A 20,976-nucleotide genomic window follows, 5' to 3' on the forward strand; every position below is an offset into this window, starting at 1 on the left:
TCTTGACATTGATGTTAAATAATGGTGTAATACCAATTTGTTTTAACCCAGGAAGGGTTAATGGGCCAGAAACCGAGTGATGTGGAGCAGTTACTCAGACAATCTCAAAAGGAGTTGCTTTGGCTTCAGAGGCAGCTGTCATTTATCTCCAATGGAGGTCCGGCCTGCATCCTCTCCCCAAACAAGGTATGTTCCCATATTGTGGGTAGTTCTTGCACCTATGTTAGTTGCAACCATTTACTATGTGGGGGGGGGGGGGGGGGGGTTGGTCAGTTTAATATTTTCACTGTAAAAGTAAGAGGATAGGCTGCTTATTGGGCACAGAATATTGCTATTCGTTTTTCTTTGGCAGATAGCTGTGGGTATCACTTTGTGTTCCCAAACAATCTACCGCCACTGCTTACAGGGTATTTCTTATTATAGCAAATGGGGATCAGTGCCTTAATTGCATCCTAGGGATCATAGCTCCCTGTGTTCCATCTGCCATAGACAACTGTGAGTGAACTGTGCAGCGTTTTTTTAGGAACTAGCTTTTACTAAATTATGGACCATGGTGTTAAAGTCTGACTCATTTTAATGAAGTAAATACAGATATGGGATCCCTTATCCGGAAATCTGTTATCAAGCACATTCAGAATTCTGGATAACAGGTCCCATACCTGTGCTTTTTAAGTTACCAAAGCAATATAGAAAGCCATAGGAACAAATGATCTCTCCCACACTGACATCTGTATTTATCCCAAGCAGTGTGGATACACTTACTTGTGTAACATTTTCCCTGTCTGGGAGCTACATTGCACTAATGTGTCTGCTGACTGTTTATTCCAGGGATGCACAGTCTGTTGTTTACCTCCCTCCGAGCCAAATGTATTAATGAAACATCTGAATGATAATATAATGGGCAGTTAAAGCATTGTAGATGGACTTGAACACAGGAAGCAGAACTAATGTAAGGAATCTCATTGCCAGGGAGATGCATCTTAGAAATGAATGGCAAACAAGAGGGTTTGTATCGGGAAATATGAAATAAAATGTTTTTATTTCAAGCCTGCAGATCCTGAGAGACAGCACTGAAACTTCACCCGGCATTAAAAGCAACAGATGGCCATAGCCCAAACATAGTGCAAGAAGCAGAGGTGGCTTAAATAGGAGTATAACATTTCAGCCATATTTTTCCTGTGGTTTTAACATGCAGTTGCAGATAGTCTCAAATTATGTACATCAGAAAATCAGTGTGTGCAGTCAAGGCTGTAGTGCGCCACTACCCCAGGGAGAACCCTTTCATTTCATCTTTCCCTCTTCCAGTTGCTAGGCAGCTGATATGTGTGCGCCATGTGAAGCCCTCTTCATATAGGGATTTTGCAGTATGTTTGCATACACACGTGAGGCTCTCAGCTCTGTTCTTCTCCTGAAATCTACAATAATATGCTGCCTCGAATAGAGGATCTTAAGGAATGGCACCACTGAGTTTGGTGCAATGGGAAACAGAGTCAACACTTTTGTTATCAAGAGAACATTTCCTTTTTTAAGTTAATAATGGGTTATGTTAAATACATGTGTGTGTGTGTATAATACTTCACAAGCATGTTACAGTTACCACACTTAATATCATTTTTAGGTAAGATTTATTATGGCAAAAATGTTAAAACTTCATGTTGTATAACTCTCTACTATGCGTCATTCAGGGATGCTACACAATCCTTGAGGTTATATATAAAGAAGGAAAAAGATTTCAGTCTACTCCGGTGTATTATTCCCATCATACTACATTATAGCAGATCTGTGCAGTCATGTACAACATACCATGCTCTGTCTGTCATTGCTCAGTTACAGAAGAGCTTTCTGGGGCAGATAAAGGCTGGGTCAGTTGTCACCTTTGGCAGTCATCTACTAAGTGGAAAGAAAGCCCTATACTTGCAGCAGGTCCCTGTAGCAACCATGTTGTCCTCTAAAGCAGTGCTGTCCAACTGGCGGCCCGCGACCCCCCTCTGTGTGGCCCCCCACCTGTCTGGCTGCTTTGATGGCTTACTCTTGTGTAAGCTTTAAATGGTATCAGTACTGTGATTAACTGCCCCCCCCTGCATGGTTCTCACCTCAGATTCAGGCTGTAATCAGGCTGTATTGTTTAAATATGTAATCCCCTGTGTTTTTCACACCTTTTAGTTTCTGTATTGTTCACCCCCTGCAGTGTTCACACCTCAGGCTCAGGCTGTAATCACCCCCATTGTTCCCCTGTTCACACCTCAGGAGCAGTAGAAACCCACAAATAATCCCTGCACACTGCAAAAAGAACATATACTGAGGTGGTACTTCAATTAAAAAGTTTTTTAATATATAGTTATTTTGCAGACTGTAGGAGCAGTGCCAGCATTGTGTCACTGTAGGCTGCCTGTGTGTGCCATACACACAGGCATCATAGGGCAAGCAGAGTATGGCACACACAGGCAGGGTAGGGAAGGCAGAGTATGGCACACACAGGCAGGGTAGGGAAGGCAGAGTATGGCACACACAGGCAGAGTATGGCACACACAGGCAGAGTATGGCACACACAGGCCAAGTATGGCACAAACCAGCCAAGAATGGCAAACACAGTGAGAGTATGGCACACGCAGGCAGGGTAATAAAGGCAGAGTATGGCACACACAGGCAGGGTAGGGCAGGCAGAGTATGGCACACACAGGCCAAGTATGGCACAAACCAGCCAAGAATGGCAAACACAGTGAGAGTATGGCACATGCAGGCAGGGTAATGAAGGCAGAGTATGGCACACACAGGCAGGGTATGGCACACACAGGCAGGGTATGGCACACACAGGCCAAGTATGGCACAAACCAGCCAAGAATGGCACACACAGTGTAGGGTAAGTATGGCACACAGACAGGGTAGGGAAGGCAGAGTATGGCACACACAGGCAGGGTAGGGAAGGCGAGTATGGCACACACAGGCAGGGTAGGGCAGGCAGAGTATGGCACACACAGGCAGGGTAGGGCAGGCAGAGTATGGCAGGTTTTTGCTGTACTACAACCATTAATATGGGTATGGTCATGTGATAACATGGGTGTGGTTTCAAGTAGGTGCGGTTTCAAAAAGGGGAGTGGTCAAAACGGGCTTCCATTATCGGTCCTCCACCACGTAGGTCGGAAAAATTCCGGCCCTCGGTACAACAGAAGTTGGACAGCACTGCTCTAAAGAATCTAGACTTCACGTCTTGGTTCACCTACATAAATCAAGAGGGACTGAACATTTACCTAAGCTACAAGAAACACTCAGCAAATGTAGATGGTGGCTGATTTCTGCTTTCCAACAAAGAGTACAATAAGCAAAATATCTGACCCAGGGATCCCAAACCATTTTTTACCCCTGAGCCACACTCAAATGCAAAAAGAGTTGGATTGCAATTTGGTAGCCCCTATGTGGACTGGCAGCCTAAATGTGGCTCTGTCTTGGCAGTACAACTGGTTTTTATGCAACCAAAACTTGCTTTCAAAAATAAGCACATACTCTGAGGCCACTGGGAGCAACATCCAATGGGTTGGGGAGCAACATGTTGCTCAAGAACCACTGGTTGGGGATCACTGATCAAACCTATAGCCACAAGCAATATGTTGGGTATCTAAAAGGGTAAAATATTTTTTCTTCTTTAAAAAGAGTGTTCATTAGAAGAGCTCTGCTAGGCAGAGCCAAAGAAACCTTTGCTTTGGGAATGTTCATGAATGCAGTGATAGTCAATATTCTGATTTAAAAAACTTTTTTGCTCTAGTTTTTTACTGTAGTTTCAGACCATGGCTAGATCCAGTTCTTACTTCAAGAATGCGATAATGGCATAGGTGTAATTTTCCTATATAATTTTCGTTCACCCCTTAGTGCTTATTTAGAATTACTTGTGTCCGTTACCTACCTGCACACTATACTTTCTGAAAACACAGCTCTGGCACAGGCAAGGCAGCTCTATCTTTAGTGCACACCATAACTTGCGCATCTGAATGGCATGGACCTGCTTCACTTTATCTATGTTCAAGGCCAGGTGCAAAGTGTCCATCAAAGTGGTGCATCATGGCCTGCCTTGCACATAGTTACCCCGTATGAGGTTTACAGAAGTATATTAAATAGGACATCATGACCCTTTTGGGTGCTCAATACTCCACACCAGGAGTTTCTGGGTCTATGTTTTATATTGTTGTTCCTCTAAATATTTGGTAGCATTATAACACATAAGCACCCCACCTTTTTAGCTTAACAGTGACTCGCTGCAAGTTGTGTTTTCCTCATAGACTTAAATAGTCCAACTTTTTTTAGAGTGACATTTCCTAAGCTGACCATAGATATACTGAAATAATTAACCATATCTGTTTTTCACCATGTGTACACTGGCCAGTCGTTTCATCAGTTACACAGGTTTAGACTCATCTCATCTGGCAGCACATTGTGTTTCCGCAGATGTAGAAGTGAAGAGGGGCCACAGCTTCAATTTGCTTCTTATTGTTCGATTATTAAGATTGTCATCCTGAATAAATCGTATACAAGGTGGCCATACTATGTTTGACCCCTCTTACAGTATCCTTAGGATCAACCCACAGCCAGTGTATGGCCACATTTGAAAATAAAAAAAGAAAGAAGTAATTGTCACCCCCCCCCCATTTATAATCATCCACACATGTCAAGCATTGCATTAAGGAGTAGGGGAAAAACACATCAACGAATCATAGGGCATTAAAGATTAGTGAACAACACATTGCCAAGGCTAAAAGCAAAATACAAAAAAAATTAGACACAACAGCTTAGAATTATTAGCCTCAATGTAATTTAGATTTACTGTAGAATGTGGTAAATGTCCAGCTCCCAGTTGCAGAAAGTACAGTTGTGTTCCCAACAGACAGTAAGTGCAACTGCACACTATTATGGGCAGAGATAACACATTATGTAGAATCAATCATACAACCAAACATGGAGTAAAAACCTTCCACGCCCACACACTAGATCACCCACTGGTATCTAGATAGCACTGCACATCTATCATCTCCCATAGATAAACATTATAGTGCTCAGGGCTGCTGCTCCCTATAAGCAGAGTATGCAGTCTGCATAGGGCACCAACTCCCAGGGGGGCACCATCCCAGCTGCTCAAAAAATAGTTTTTATATATTATAATTATGGGGGCAATTGGGGGCATTGTCTATGGGCGATATTGGGGGCACTGTGTGTTGGGCCCCTATAGTAGGTGTTTTTTTTATTTTATTTTTACTTCCGTAATATTTGGGGGAGGGGGCACAAAAGTAAATATCTGCTTAGGGCACCCATTTGGCCAGCAGCGGCCCTGATAGTGCTGTTGAACCTGCTGACCCCAGCGTATTACTGGCATGTGTACTCAGATGAATTGGCCCTCATACTCTGTTTTCCACTGATCTGGAATACATATATAATTGTAGTTCCCAGATGAGGCTTTCATTAAAATTATGACCATTAATTCAATACAGGTGTACAGCCACTAGCATGTCTGATCAGTGACAAGTTTTAATTGCATGCCTCCATCCCCCACCTGTGCACACCACTTACCTTTTACTTCCTACTTGTGATCTGTGATCGGGGGGGGGGGGGGGGGGGGGGGAATGGTGTGTCAAAAGTTCCTGTGTGTGCGGAATCCCATTTCACTGCCTTGTCTCAGCCTAATGCTGAATGCCAGCCTAATGCTCTGTCCCTGGTGCTGAATCCTAGTCCACTGCCCTGTCATTTGGTGCTGAATGCCAGCCTAATGCTCTCTCCCTGGTGCTGAATCCTAGTCCACTGCCCTGTCATTTGGTGCTGAATGCCAGCCTAATGCTCTGTCCCTGATGCTGAATGCCAGCCTAATGCTCTGTCCCTGATGCTGAATGCCAGCCTACTGCTCTTTCCCTGGTGTGAATCCCAGCCTAATGCTCTGTCCCTGGTGCTGAATCCTAGTCCACTGCCCTGTCATTTGGTGCTGAATGCCAGCCTAATGCTCTGTCCCTGATGCTGAATGCCAGCCTAATGCTCTGTCCCTGGTGCTGAATCCTAGTCCACTGCCCTGTCATTTGGTGCTGAATGCCAGCCTAATGCTCTGTCCCTGGTGCTGAATCCTAGTCCACTGCCCTGTCATTTGGTGCTGAATGCCAGCCTAATGCTCTCTCCCTGGTGCTGAATCCTAGTCCACTGCCCTGTCATTTGGTGCTGAATGCCAGCCTAATGCTCTCTCCCTGGTGCTGAATCCTAGTCCACTGCCCTGTCATTTGGTGCTGAATGCCAGCCTAATGCTCTGTCCCTGATGCTGAATGCCAGCCTAATGCTCTGTCCCTGATGCTGAATGCCAGCCTAATGCTCTGTCCCTGATGCTGAATGCCAGCCTACTGCTCTTTCCCTGGTGTGAATCCCAGCCTAACCCTCTGTCCTTGGTGCTGAATCCCAGCCTAATGCTCTGTCCCTGGTGCTGAATCCCAGAGAATTAAGCAAGGATCTCTAGCATGAGATCTCACATGAAAGGCCAATCACGTAACCTCCAGGCCAACCCCTCCTCTAATAACCTACTAATGAAATCACTTAAAATAGATTGCATGCTCTTCAGTGTGCTCGATGCTCTTTCACTGTCTATTGAAACCCCTAGCACATAAGTATTCCTTTTCACTCGAATTTATAATAACTATACCCCTGTTTGTGTTCATTCCTTGTAAAACACTGTGTACATCTGTGGAGCAATATAAATAAAGAAATGCAATAATTAAATTAAACACATGCCCCTTGGTGCTTGTGAAAAGATCTTTTCTGCCTGGGGTTTTGCTACACTCTAAATTTACACTTATGGGTAAGTTAGGAGACAGGTATGGGACAGACTGCAGCAATTCAAGTAGCATAGAATGCAGTACACAAAGTACAAAAAAGTCAGACTGAGCCTGTTTTTGCACTTTGCACCACTTGAGAAATGACCCTAAAGGTGGCCATACACGGGCCGATTCTAGCTGTCGATATCAATCCTTTAGATTGGCTTATCTGTCCATGTATGGGCATGAACAACGGGCCTGCCCTACCAACATCTGGGTAGGTTTGATTTTTCCGTCGGATTGGGGACGGCATTGGCTCGTTGCTGCAGTCCCTGAACTGACAGAGCCTATGCATGCCATTCTAATGCGATCATTTGGCCCCAGGGCCAAACGACCGAATTAGCACGATAACGCTCACCCTTAGGTGGGATATTGGGAGTGTCTTACTGTGTATGGCCACCTTAACAGGTGCACACAACATAAACTACAATATAATAAGATATGCACCCAGTTAAAGCAAGAATGACAACTTGCATGTGATCTCAGTGTACAAGTGTAGTCCATGAAGGTACCACCCCTTTCAGCTGTTAATTCCCAGAACCCTTCTAACAGCTTTTCATCTACTGGGGTCTTGTTAGCATCATTTGCTGTATATACTTTTGAACCACATTTAGTTACAGATTGGAAGTCTGGGAGGTATCTCAACATTTACGTAGAAATCTGTTATTATGATTATTATTATGAGTTAAAGCTTTTATACAAAGTTCACCAATAATTTTTTAATCTGTTATTATGATATTATCCTACTTTGTTATAGTGACTAACACTATTATTGATATTTATTATTAATAATAATAATTATTTAATAATTTATATAATTGTTATTGCTGTGATTCCTCTACAAGGCAAATGTGCATGCTATATTGTATGTATGCATACTTTTTATTTATATATTGCTACTTATGTACATTGCTACTGTATTTATTTTTGCAGCCCACAACCCTGCTGCACTATAAAATATTAAACATATAATCAAATGAAACAAGTGGAGACAAACCAAAAGCGCTGACTCCACGTCTTCTCTGCTGATATTAAAATTTGCTCTGTACATGTTAAAAAAAAAAAAAGCAATTGGCATTTTCCTTTTTTAACTATCTGGCATATAAAGGGTTAACAGATTGTTGCTTTAAATAAAAAAGCAGAGGGTTTGGGATAGGATAGGTAATCCTTGTTAATACCCTTCTGCATTTGAGTTCCTAAGCTCTCTATTGGATGCACTATGGGATAGAAAAAAAAATGACAACCCACATTTGCAATGGATTGGTCCATCCCAGTAGGCCACAGATGACCTCCTGTGATATGCCTAGAGGTAAAAAAGCCAGTAAGTTAAAAAACGGAGAAGGGGGAGGCTACGGGAAACCGAGAAGGCCACAGCTGGGAAAGTCAAAGGGCTGGAAAAATAAGGGGGAAAGCCATCTTGTGTGAGTGAGCGAGAAAAGCAAAGGAGGAGGAGGAGGAGGAGGAAGCACTACTGTTTCATAGGCTCCAGCAGCTGCTGCATGCTTGGAAATGCTTCTTTCACTGGCTATCGGCAGTCATGAATCATTGTGAGAGGAATACAAGCATTGCTAGTACACCAGAGCTGCTGCTGCTTCATGCTGTCTCGGTATAAATGGACACAGAACATTGCAGTTGTCCCTGAGCCTACACTGCAAGGTAGGATTGCATTTACCTAGCTCATCCCTGCATGCTTGCTGTGATCATCTGGGAGAGCCTGCCTGTGTGTTTTTCTCCCTGAGAGCCTGCAATGGAGATTAGGAGCTCAGACTTGTATTGCAGAGGTTTAACCCTTTGGCTCTTGGCTTTTTTTCCAAGATCAACTCTTTAAAACACCTGTAAAATTCACATTGCATGCATACAGAAACCAATGCAGTCTGCAGCATCCATTGCTACAGATTACCATACAATACAGCAGTACAGCATGAGGATTTTAAGGTGTCCAGTTTTAAAGCGATGATCTCTGGTGACCCTGGTTGGCGATTATAGGACTTCAGTTCTTGGCTATGAAGTGAGTCACGAGTTTAACTGTTTTTCAGCTTGATCTTTATTCAGATAGTTATTTCTTAGCATACTGTGAGCTTGCAGCAAAAACCCTCTAGATTTGAGCTTTCTAACTTGCAGCCCCCCTCCTGACATATACCAGAATACATTCACAGCCAGGAGATGTTAGCAGTTACAGTTAAACATCAGCTGAAGGGCTATCAGCTGTCCAGCCCCCCCATACGCACACACACACCCTCAATGTATGTGTTTTCTTTACATCTTATCCTCTGGTGTATGTGTGATAACATGTATCTGTGCCCCTGTATGTATAATCATCTATCTCTGTATATCAGTATATATATATATATATATATATATATATATATATATAAACATGATAAACCTGCACCCAGTAGATGTGTGCCTCACTGGAGTACTGCCCTTTGCCCTTAAGAAGAAGGTAGGCAAGTTAGCTGTATGCAGATTGGCATATTGTTTAGGTGACCTTGAGCAGTTTAATATTATAGGTCTTTTCCAAAAAGACAAGCAAGCTAGGAGCAGAGGGCTCTGTAAGAAATAAAGCATAATGTCAGGAATTACCAAGCTACCCTAACAGCCTTCGGCTTGTGCTGGTATTTGTAGTTCTACAATGGTTAGAAGGCCGCACATTGAACATCACAGGTGTATGCTATAGTAAACCTCTGTGAATAAAGCATTATCATAATAAGTCTGCACTGCTCTTTTAGAAATGGTCTCCTTCCATGCTTAAAGGTGCAGGGTAGTTGGCATTCCTTTTCATTAACCCAGGTTTTACTTAGTAACTTATCCGAATGGTTCATGTTTAAAACTAGGACTTGACAAAAAAACACCAAGTTGTATACCTGCTGCAATATACTGAATGGGTTTGGCTGAGGAAAGAAGCATTTGTGCCACTGTATTCATGAGGAAGCCTTTGGCACACAGGATGTGCATTATCATTTGTCCTTTTGTCAGCCATTAGTTCCCTGGCCTAAAATGATATTTTGTGTCAGTTGGCATGAATAGATAAAAGCTGGAATTTGCCCAGTATGCACCAATGAGATTTTGCAGAGCAAATGAGATTTAAGGTTGTGCCAAGGCACTCTGCAGCATCTGTAAGAGGTAGCTAAATCTGGTTTGTAAGTACGGACTAGGTTAAATTGCAACCACCTTTATTGTCTGAAAGAATCCATGTACCTCAGTCTGCCCATATTATTGCACAGGAAATATGTCAGGATATCTTATCCATATGTATATGCTAGAGAGCTAAATATTTTGGCTTTTTAATGGCTGAGAGGTTTTATATGTGTCTCTGTTAGGCATATAAATATTTAACACTGCTGTTCTACACACCTGCTGTGCACTAGCAGATATTCATGGAAGCTCTTCCCAAGAAGGCATTTGTTACACTGATGTAACTGTGACCCAACAAAATGAATGAATCCTGTACCAATGTATGTTTCTTTGCTTCTATAAATATATAACTCTCATATTAAATGAGCCATGTGCTCATTTACAAGGAGGCAACATAAACCCTTGTAGAAAAAGCAATTACACTTATGTGCGGAACTGCAGGTAATATAATGCTTCGCATCTGTGTCTGTCATGAAACTTTAGGCCATTCAGAACCTTTCAAAGTTTGTTTCATGTTCTTATTTCCCTTAATATACACTTATGGTACACACAGTCTGACCTTCTGCTCCTTGCTTATATATATATATATATATATATATATATATATATGACAATATTATACTCATTTTGGGTTTGGAGCCTCTGTGTTCTAACTGCTGTATCATATCTTGTTCTGTAGAGTGCGATGCACTTTCTGTATGCTCGTACAATATATTGTGTACTTATGTTTGCAGGGAGGGTGGTACACAGCCTTGGTTTATAATTGTTAATACAGGTATGGGATCCATTATCTGAAAACCTGCTATTCAGAAAGGTTCAACTTACAGAAAGGCCATCTCCAGACTCCATTATAAGCAACTAATTCTAATTTTTGAAAATGATTTCCTTTTCTATGTAATAAAACAGTGCCTTGTACTTGATCCTGTATAAGGTATAATTAATCCTTATTGGAGGCAAAACAATCCTACTAGGTTTAAGGTTTGGAGATCCAAATTATAGAGAGATCCATTATATGGAAAACCCCAGATGGTGAGCATTCTGGATAACAGGTCCCATACCTGTATATATATTTGTATGTTTTCTGTAGTATGTAGTGCAGAGTTGTTATACACAAGTGTTTTTTCTTTCCTGTGTTATATTTAAAAGCAAGTCCAAAGTCTTTAGCTCGATGGACATGATTCAAACTACTAAGCAGGGTCGGATTGGGGGGTGCAAGGACCACTGGGGTTGCCACCGCAGGGCCCCCCCCCCCCAGGGACCCTGCCCACCCAAACCCCTCTCCCCAGCAGAGATCAGTTCTGGGCTGGCAGGGTTTTTCCTGGTGTCCCACCGGCCCAGTCTGACCCTGCTACTAAGTAACTGTATGTTTCTGTAGACTAGTGACATAGAAGTGTGTGTTTTGGTAGAGGATGTCATATACAAGTAATTCAGCCATTACAGTCAAAAGCAGTATTTTCTGTTCCTCTTTGCACCGGCGGTTCTGTTTTTTGACAATGTAGCCAAAATTAGCCTTGCGTGCTACTTCACAGGTCAGGTAACTATCTGGCTTCTGCTGCACTGACGTATGCTGCTTTTTGGAGCAATGTTATTTACAAATACTTTTCAAACCAATGAAATTGTTAATGAATGTGTAGTTTAAAGTTGCTTAGAATTGTATTTTGTTTCATTAGTCAATATTTTAATTTTGGCTTTATAGCCTCTTAAAGTTATCACAGCTCTGGTCGCAGAATTATGCAGACACAGTGTCCCTTACTGATATTTCACATTACATGAAATCTTCCTGGTTACTTTTCTTAAAAACATTAAGACCAAAGGAAGTTAAAGTGCCCAGGAAATAGACAGTCTCTGTAACTTATGACATAGTAATTATGTATTCCTTTAGTATAAAGCTGCAAATGCTTATATAGTCACTGTCTGTATATTTCAGTTGATCTCTCTGGAACTGACCAAGGTGCTGAATTCCAATCTCAGATTAGGGTGATGCTGTCACTGGGCTCCTAGTTACTGGCAGGGCTGAAACTAGGGGTAGGCAGAAGAGGCACCTGTCTAGGGTGGGGGGTGCTAGGCAGGTAGCCGGCCATGTTGCTATGGCACCGGTTGTGTTGGCCTGCCCCTGGTTACTGGGACTCAAAGATTTCCTTGTTCCTTGTAAAACTGAACATGTATAATGTAATGTTTTTACCTGCATATCTGACAATTTTTAATGTGAGTGGACAAACAATCTTTCCTGTGACCAATGGTTGTGAGAAAGATTGTAATTGTAAGCGTGTATGGCCATCTCTAGGATACCTGAAACAACCATGTCCCCCAGTAAGGCACATAATCATGAAAACACTTTAAGGGGGGGGCAACTATTATGAAAAAAAAGAATGTCTCGCATGTCTGCATATAACCTGCTTGTCTTTTTCACTTGCCCATATTTAGAGCCTTTATTGGTCGCTATATGCAGAGCTTATAGTAATAGGGCTAAAATGATTTTTGTGCTATGCTTTTTTAAAACTATGACAATAATTTAGTGGGATGTATGCAGAGCAGACATTCAGACAGTAAGGGAGCATTCAAGGTGAATGCAACCTATCCTTAGTTCTCATGAGCCATCGTCTTATTGCCAGCCCCATGAACTCCCATGTGACTGAAGGATCGAACCACTGTATAAGAACATTGAGCTATAACATCTGCCTTTCTCCAGCACCTTCATATGTAGGGGAAATGCACTAATCAGCAAAATGCTTGCTTATTACTCTGATCTTTTGAAAAGAAAAACACATTTTTGCTATTTCCTCTGTGCTCACCTAAAGATCCCCATCCAAGTGTTTTGCACCATCCTTAAAAGCACAATTTACCCTAACATTAACTGTTTTTGATAAAGTCATAAGTACTTGGTCTAAATGTTCATATATCTGGGTCCAACCCTAGGAACTGAGGTCTGTAAAGATATTTTTCTTAAACTTAGGCCTCCCAGAATACACTGATACTTGAGTATGCACAAACAAATGCTGAGAATTGTAATCTAGTAATATTTATGGTTCCAGGGGGTTTACTATAGCATTTAAGCCCAGAGATGGCCGAAAGAAAGGTTAATTGTTAACAAACCACAAAAAACATAACAAAATTAACAATGAAGATCAAGTGCAAATTGTATCAAAATATCACTGGGTATATAATATTATAACTACACTTTAAGCCTAATTGCCTATTTAACTATTCCCCTCCAGTCTGTTTTTTGAACATCGTTCCTCTGTAACGTTAAGCCACACAATCCCCATCTGTGTTTGAAATATGTCAATTTACACGTTTCCATAATGCGAAGTTGCTTTTACTGTGTGGTTATATTTAGCCTCCCATAATAGCTGCAAATGCTTCTGCTGGTTGTTTATACAGCAGCCTAGGAAAGAAAGATTTCTGGGTGAATATTGCAGTTATTATATATTTTATACTTATATATCTGATTTGGTTTGTACTGTAATGGCTAAAGTAACTTAAACTGTTTTTTATATAAAGCAACGGCATAGGACATTGTTCCCAGGGATATCCCAAATAAGAGTAAACAAGTATATATACAATACCTGGGCTGTAAAAAAGCACTTTCCTTGTTGTGATATTATTAATATGTTTCTGCATTAAGTAATGGGCCTTTGTAGGTTTATGATGGTGAATTATTGATGATTTATCCAACAGGCTGCCATAGCTCCTAATCTTCTCATGTTCTCCTTTGTCACCTTGGGCCTGTATCCGTAAAGAGCCTTGTTGCAAAACAGGCAGCATTACATTTTTGGCAGGGTCTCCTGTGATTACTGTATTGCTTAGGTATCAACAATACATTGTAATGTTTAAAAGAAGAAGAGCGAGCACCATTCTAAAAATGTTTATTCTGAAAATTTAATATACTTTCTCCCGTTTTATGCAGGAGTCAGTCCTTGGCTTTGATGCAGGAGTCAGTCCTTGGCTTTGATGCAGGAGTCAGTCCTTGGCTTTGATGCAGGAGTCAGTCCTTGGCTTTGATGCAGGAGTCAGCCCTTGGCTTTGATGCAGGAGTCAGACCTTGGCTTTGATGCAGGAGTCAGCCCTTGGCTTTGATGCAGGAGTCAGTCCTTGGCTTTGATGCAGGAGTCAGCCCTTGGCTTTGATGCAGGAGTCAGTCCTAGGATTTGACGCGAGTCAATCCCTGGGTTTAATGCAGGAGTCAGCCCTTGGCTTTGATGCAGGAGTCAGTCCTAGGATTTGACGCGAGTCAATCCCTGGGTTTAATGCAGGAGTCAGCCCTTGGCTTTGATGCAGGAGTCAGCCCTTGGCTTTGATGCAGGAGTCAGTCCTTGGCTTTGATGCAGGAGTCAGACCTTGGCTTTGATGCAGGAGTCAGACCTTGGCTTTGATGCAGGAGTCAGACCTTGGCTTTGATGCAGGAGTCAGTCCTTGGCTTTGATGCAGGAGTCAGTCCTAGGATTTGACGCGAGTCAATCCCTGGGTTTAATGCAGGAGTCAGCCCTTGGCTTTGATGCAGGAGTCAGTCCTTGGCTTTGATGCAGGAGTCAGACCTTGGCTTTGATGCAGGAGTCAGACCTTGGCTTTGATGCAGGAGTCAGTCCTTGGCTTTGATGCAGGAGTCAGTCCTAGGATTTGACGCGAGTCAATCCTTGGGTTTAATGCATGAGTCAGTCTTAGGATTTGATGCAGGAGTCAAACCTGGGCTTTGATGCTGGAGTCAGACCTTGGCTTTGATGCAGGAGTCAGACCTTGGCTTTGATGCAGGAGTCAGACCTTGGCTTTGATGCAGGAGTCAGACCTTGGCTTTGATGCAGGAGTCAGACCTTGGCTTTGATGCAGGAGTCAGACCTTGGCTTTGATGCTGGAGTCAGACCTTGGCTTTGATGCTGGAGTCAGACCTTGAATTTGATGCAGGAGTCAGACCTTGAATTTGATGCAGGAGTCAGTCCTTGGCTTTGATGCAAGAGTCAGTCCTAGGATTTGACGCGAGTCAATCCCTGGGTTTAATGCATGAGTCAGTCCTGGGCTTTGATGCTGGAGTCAGACCTTGGCTTTGATGCAGGAGTCAGACCTTGGCTTTGATGCAGGAGTCAGACCTTGGCTTTGATGCAGGAGTCAATCCCTGGGTTTAATGCAGGAGTCAGACCTTGGCTTTGATGCAGGAGTCAGACCTTGGCTTTGATGCAGGAGTCAGTCCTTGGCTTTGATGCAGGAGTCAGTCCTTGGCTTTGATGCAGGAGTCAGTCCTAGGATTTGACGCGAGTCAATCCTTGGGTTTAATGCATGAGTCAGTCTTAGGATTTGATGCAGGAGTCAAACCTGGGCTTTGATGCTGGAGTCAGACCTTGGCTTTGATGCAGGAGTCAGACCTTGGCTTTGATGCAGGAGTCAGACCTTGGCTTTGATGCTGGAGTCAGTCCTAGGATTTGATGCTGGAGTCAGACCTTGAATTTGATGCAGGAGTCAGACCTTGAATTTGATGCAGGAGTCAGTCCTTGGCTTTGATGCAGGAGTCAGTCCTAGGATTTGACGCGAGTCAATCCCTGGGTTTAATGCATGAGTCAGTCCTGGGCTTTGATGCTGGAGTCAGACCTTGGCTTTGATGCAGGAGTCAGACCTTGGCTTTGATGCAGGAGTCAGACCTTGGCTTTGATGCAGGAGTCAGACCTTGGCTTTGATGCAGGAGTCAGACCTTGGCTTTGATGCAGGAGTCAGACCTTGGCTTTGATGCAGGAGTCAGACCTTGGCTTTGATGCAGGAGTCAGACCTTGGCTTTGATGCAGGAGTCAGACCTTGGCTTTGATGCAGGAGTCAGACCTTGGCTTTGATGCAGGAGTCAGACCTTGGCTTTGATGCTGGAGTCAGACCTTGGCTTTGATGCTGGAGTCAGACCTTGGCTTTGATGCAGGAGTCAGACCTTGGCTTTGATGCAGGAGTCAGACCTTGGCTTTGATGCAGGAGTCAGACCTTGGCTTTGATGCAGGAGTCAGACCTTGGCTTTGATGCAGGAGTCAGACCTTGGCTTTGATGCAGGAGTCAGACCTTGGCTTTGATGCAGGAGTCAGACCTTGGCTTTGATGCAGGAGTCAGACCTTGAATTTGATGCAGGAGTCAGACCTTGGCTTTGATGCAGGAATCAGTCCTTGGATCTGATGCTGGAGTAAGCCCTTGGGTTTGGTGCAGGTGTCAGTTACCTCATTTACCTTGTTTTGTTGGCAAAGTGCATAGTGCAAGAGCTCCCTATACACACACGCACTCACACATACAAAAAAGAGCTAAAAAATATCCTGCTTTGTGCCTGTTGTTTGCTGTTTGCACCTTGTCCCCCATTTGTAAATGAAACCTATGATGTCTACTTTGTTTCTAGCATAATGCTAAGGTTGCAAAACATCACTTATGAGTTATGCAAAGTTTGCCTAGAAGCCATTCATAGCGTAACTGTTACAGGAGTAGTACCATAAGACTAATGAAAGCAACTATCTGGGTTATTAGAGGGAGGTAGACTTTGCTCATATTGCTTCCTAACCCCTGTCTCCCTGTTAATAAATAAAATACCCCCTATGTGATAAAAGGCACTAAGTTGGCCCAGGAGCAGTAATTCATAGCAACCAAGAAGATATTTGCTTTTAAACAGGTGACCAGATATTGCTTCCTACTGATTTGTTGCTATGGGTTACTGCTCCTAGGCAAACTTAGTGCACTCTATTACATAACCCAATAGTTTTCCAAGCCCCAGTTACCCAAAGCAGGCTATCAGATGTTTGCTTGTAATCAGGACAGGATGCAACATAACACACTTACTCAGTAGGAAATCCTTTCTGTTTAAATGAAACCAACGTAGTGCAAAGAGAATGGTGAAAGTAAAACCCCAGCCCTCCCTGGCTTGTTTGTGATGTGAGCAACTGTCATCCCTTCCCTGGTGGTTTTTGTTAGTATTGCTGAGGGTACTTTCTATGCACTAAGAAATAATTTAAAAAAACAAAAAATAAAGTATAATTACAAAGTATAAGCCTTGTGAAGGCAATTAAAATCTTTCAGGATATTCCTTGTTGAAACCTGTCCCCTAGTAATTTTATTATTATCCTTTACTTATATAGAGATTACACATTAACAGGGGCGGGCCAGGCTGACCTGGCGCCCTAGACAACCCCGTTGGCCGCCTCGCCCCTGCACCTCCCCCCCCTTGCATTTGCATGCATGCCCCCACCTCGTTATGACAGCTGGCAGGGGCAAGAGAAGGGAGTACGGGCTAGGGGTAGGCAGGAGAGGATGCTGCCTGGTGCCCCCAATCATTGGGCCCTAGGCAGGTGCTTCTTCTGCTTACCCCTAGTTCCGGCCCTGCACATTAGGCTTGTTTACTTGCACTTTTCCCCACAGTGAGTTGTGTGTAAAACCACTTGCACTCAGTGCTGCTCAGTCCTTTCTGACTCCTGTTCTGAATTGATTGCTGCTGTGCCTATTGACGAAGGGGAACCCGAGAGTTACTGCCACCTCTGGACCAGGAAGTAGTTTCAGGGTTACTTCAGCACCCAGTGTCATGAGGCCCAGCACACTTGTGCCAAAAGAATAGGGCACACACAACACTCACACTACAAACTCTAGAAATGATGTCAGGCAGACTCAAATAATATTTTATTTATTCATTATGGCATTCTGGCAACTGTGGTAGGTGTAATGACACTGGAATTCTGGGATAAAATTTTGCATTTTGGTAGAAAAAATATGGTGACTGCACTCAAAATTGCACTTTGCACACTGCATTAAAATAAGTGAATGTGTCTTACTGATTCACACTGGTTCCATAAAGGACCAGTAACACCAAAAAACTGGGTTTTGTTTGCACTTAAATTAAATGTACTCATACCCGGAGCTGGTACATTTTTTGTTTGCTGCCAATGCCCATGGCGCACCAGTCATTTCCGCTGGCAGGAAAATGCCTGTCATTGTTTGGACTACCTGCCATGAAGTGAATAGCAACCGTCTGTCACCAGTGCATGTGGGCAAATTGTGCTGAAATCAACCGGTGCCAGCATATTGTCACTGAACTCCTATTCCAGGCAGCCTGAACACTGACAGTGAAGCAAACACCTTGTGTGCCATGGGCCTTATATAGTCTATATAAATAAGCAGCTGTGTAGCCATGGGGATAGAATTCCAGTTCCATAACTATGTCTATATGTACAACAGTCCCTGTGTTTATCTTTCTGCAATCTAATTTCCATATGAAAGCACTAGGGTCTTTTCGTTAACACGTTATGTCTCATTAAGAGAATATACAAAGTACACACCTAACCTTGATCACAATCTAACCAAGGACCATGTTGTAAGGGTGCAGATACTACCCTTCTGCCACTGAGTGAATATGATTCTGTTAAACAATAACATGATTTCAATTAAAGGGACTTGAAGTCCCTCTTTAGTACAGATAATTAGTGCACCATACACTAGGGCAGTGATCCCCAACCAGTGGCTCGTGAGCAACATGTTGCTCCCCAACCCCTTGGATGTTGCTCCCAGTGGCCTCAAAACAGGTGCTCATTTTTACATTTCTGGTAAGGGGGCAAGTTTTGGTTGCATAAAAACCAAGTATAATGCCATACAGAGCCTCCTGTAGGCTGCCAGTCCACATAGGGGCTACTAAGTAACCAATTATAGCTCTTATTTGCACCCCCAGGAACATTTTTCATGCTTGTGTTGCTCCCCAACACTTTTTCCATTTGAATGTGGCTCACGGGTATAAAAGGTTGGGGATCCCTGCACTAGGGACACACCATACACAGAGGGACTTCAAGTCCAAGAAACCATCACAAGGTGAGGGAAGTGTTGAGTTACACTGTGAGCCAAAGGGGGGCGGGGAACTGGTTGCTAGGAGCAGACAAAGACTATCATGGTTTTCTTTCAATGTTGGAATCTAGTATGTCAGTTTAAAAAAAATATAATATCCCCCCCTTCCCCTCTTCCTTTCTGTACCCTTCCCCATACATGCAAAATTCAAAAATAAAGAATTGACAAAAAAAAAAAATATAATATATATAAAATATTTTTTTGGGCAGTTTAAAGAATGTTATGAATCTTTTTTTTTTTTTACATAACCCTAAATCAATGACAAATTGAGGGTATATTTAAATTAATGAGCTCTGTACTTGTACATTTAGGGGTATATTTATCATGCTGTGTAATAAGTGGAGTGAAGCATTACCAGTAATGTTACCCTGGGCAACCAATCAGCAATTAGATTTCAAAAGTTAGAAAACCAAAACAAAGAATCTGATTGGCTGCTATGAGCAACATCACTTTTTACACAGTATGATAAATATACCCCTTGGTATGGTTCCAGTAAATGATAGGAGCATATTTATTTATTTTTTTTTTGCTTTACATATATGGGATATAATTTGTTTTTACAGCATAGAGGGGATATACAAGATTCTCCAGTGGAAGAGGTGAATATAGAGCAACCACAGTAATTCTATTATAAATGTATTACATAAAATACTTCAGTGAATCACAAGACCTTTGGCACAAGTCCATCTTGCTGCTTCAGTTATTTCCCTTCAATAAGCACTATTCAGCAGGAGCAGTATCGTGGCTCTTTAAAGCATAAGAAAAGGTACAATCACTACCTGTTACCCCTCCTGTTAGCAGAAAACTGCACTGGCCTGGGGAGTCCGAGCGGTCTTCTTTCTTCTTCTGCACAGTAGAATAAAAAGCTGAACTTTGACAAAAAAAAAGCTGCCTATTTTATGTTACTGAGCATGCATGGGCCCCAGGATTTTGAAGAAAGAAGGGAATGAAGTGAGTTACTCACTCACAGGTAAAAGGCTGCTGTAGTTTTCTGCTAACAGGAGCAGCAGCCCAGGGTATAAGGTAAGTGATTATATTCACTGGGGGGTCGTAACATTTGGCACCCCCCAGTGATTGTATCTTTTCTTCTCCTTTAAAGTTAGCAGTTCAGGAAACATTAAAATGGCAGTAGAAAACATCAAGTTTAATGGTCTAAAACACTGGAAATTGGTATCATGTATTCAAGGTTAGGCTGTGTACTGTTACTTTACTATGTTATAGATTAGCTTCTACCTAGGAACCTTGCAATTGGTCTTTTTTGTCGCATGGATTCAAATTATTTGCTTTGCTACTTGGCTTCTTTTCAAGTCTCTTCTGTTGGTGTTATGCAGATTAAAATACTATATGGTACTGATTCCAGCAATAAAAGAAAACCTTTGCTCTGTGATGCTACATTTTTACTATTGTTGTTAGTTTTTATTGCTTATCTTTTTATAGAGGCCATTCCCTACTCATCATCCATTCTTTCTTTTGCTACTATGTTGCTATGCTCACTGAGACTCTAGCAACCAACCATTGATTTCAGTCTGGAGACCTGCAGAACAAAAAGATAATTTAGAAAACAAAAGACAAATTGTCTATATCAGACACAATGTTTATTTTCATGGTGAGCTTTGTCATTAAGACACTTGCTTTTATAAACATTTTTATTCGCATAGTTTATATGTATATGCAACTGCGAATGAAATCATCATATGTTTGTCCCTGTCTGGACTGCTGGTTATATCTTTTAAAAACAATGCCAACTCTCTTCCAGATAAGTCTCTGTTTCACAAATTGTTTTGCATGTTTCTCTGCAGCCTGTTAATCAGCTGGCTTCTGCTATATTGTTTCAAGAGTCAGAATCAGCAATACAGAAAATAGAACAGGACAGACAATTTGCTTTCATTGGCAATTTTAATTTCATGAAGCCATTCAAAATAATCTATTCTGAAGAGGAAAAGGTGCTAGATTTACATTTTCTTTGTTTAAGCAGAATACATTTGGGTGGATTTCCCCTTTAAAGAGCCAGATAACCATTTCCTAATGTATGTTGGGTACATGATAATGTGTTAATGTATGAATGGCAGTGAGTTATCTTCAGTTCCCTAGGAATCGTTCCATTTCGCTGCCAGCATGCCATCCCTTAAAAGCTAGCATCTCCCACACAGCAAGCTCTGCAGAGAGATGAACAGCCAGTTTG

The 20,976-nt window shown here is 42.3% G+C and overlaps 1 protein-coding gene across 19 annotated transcripts in view; it reads left to right on the forward strand.

The window, feature by feature from the left end:
* Nucleotides 1-20,976, forward strand: part of rimbp2 (RIMS binding protein 2) — a 199,095-nt gene that overhangs the window by 49,420 nt on the left and 128,699 nt on the right. For 16 of the 19 annotated variants that reach the window (XM_031902438.1, XM_031902444.1, XM_031902408.1 and 13 more), the window contains exon 5: nt 52-186. In XM_031902438.1, coding sequence (XP_031758298.1) covers nt 52-186 — 135 coding nt within the window. 19 annotated transcript variants of the gene reach the window in all.

Source organism: Xenopus tropicalis, chromosome 1 (assembly GCF_000004195.4).
Source record: "Xenopus tropicalis strain Nigerian chromosome 1, UCB_Xtro_10.0, whole genome shotgun sequence".
Classification (NCBI taxonomy): domain Eukaryota; kingdom Metazoa; phylum Chordata; class Amphibia; order Anura; family Pipidae; genus Xenopus; species Xenopus tropicalis.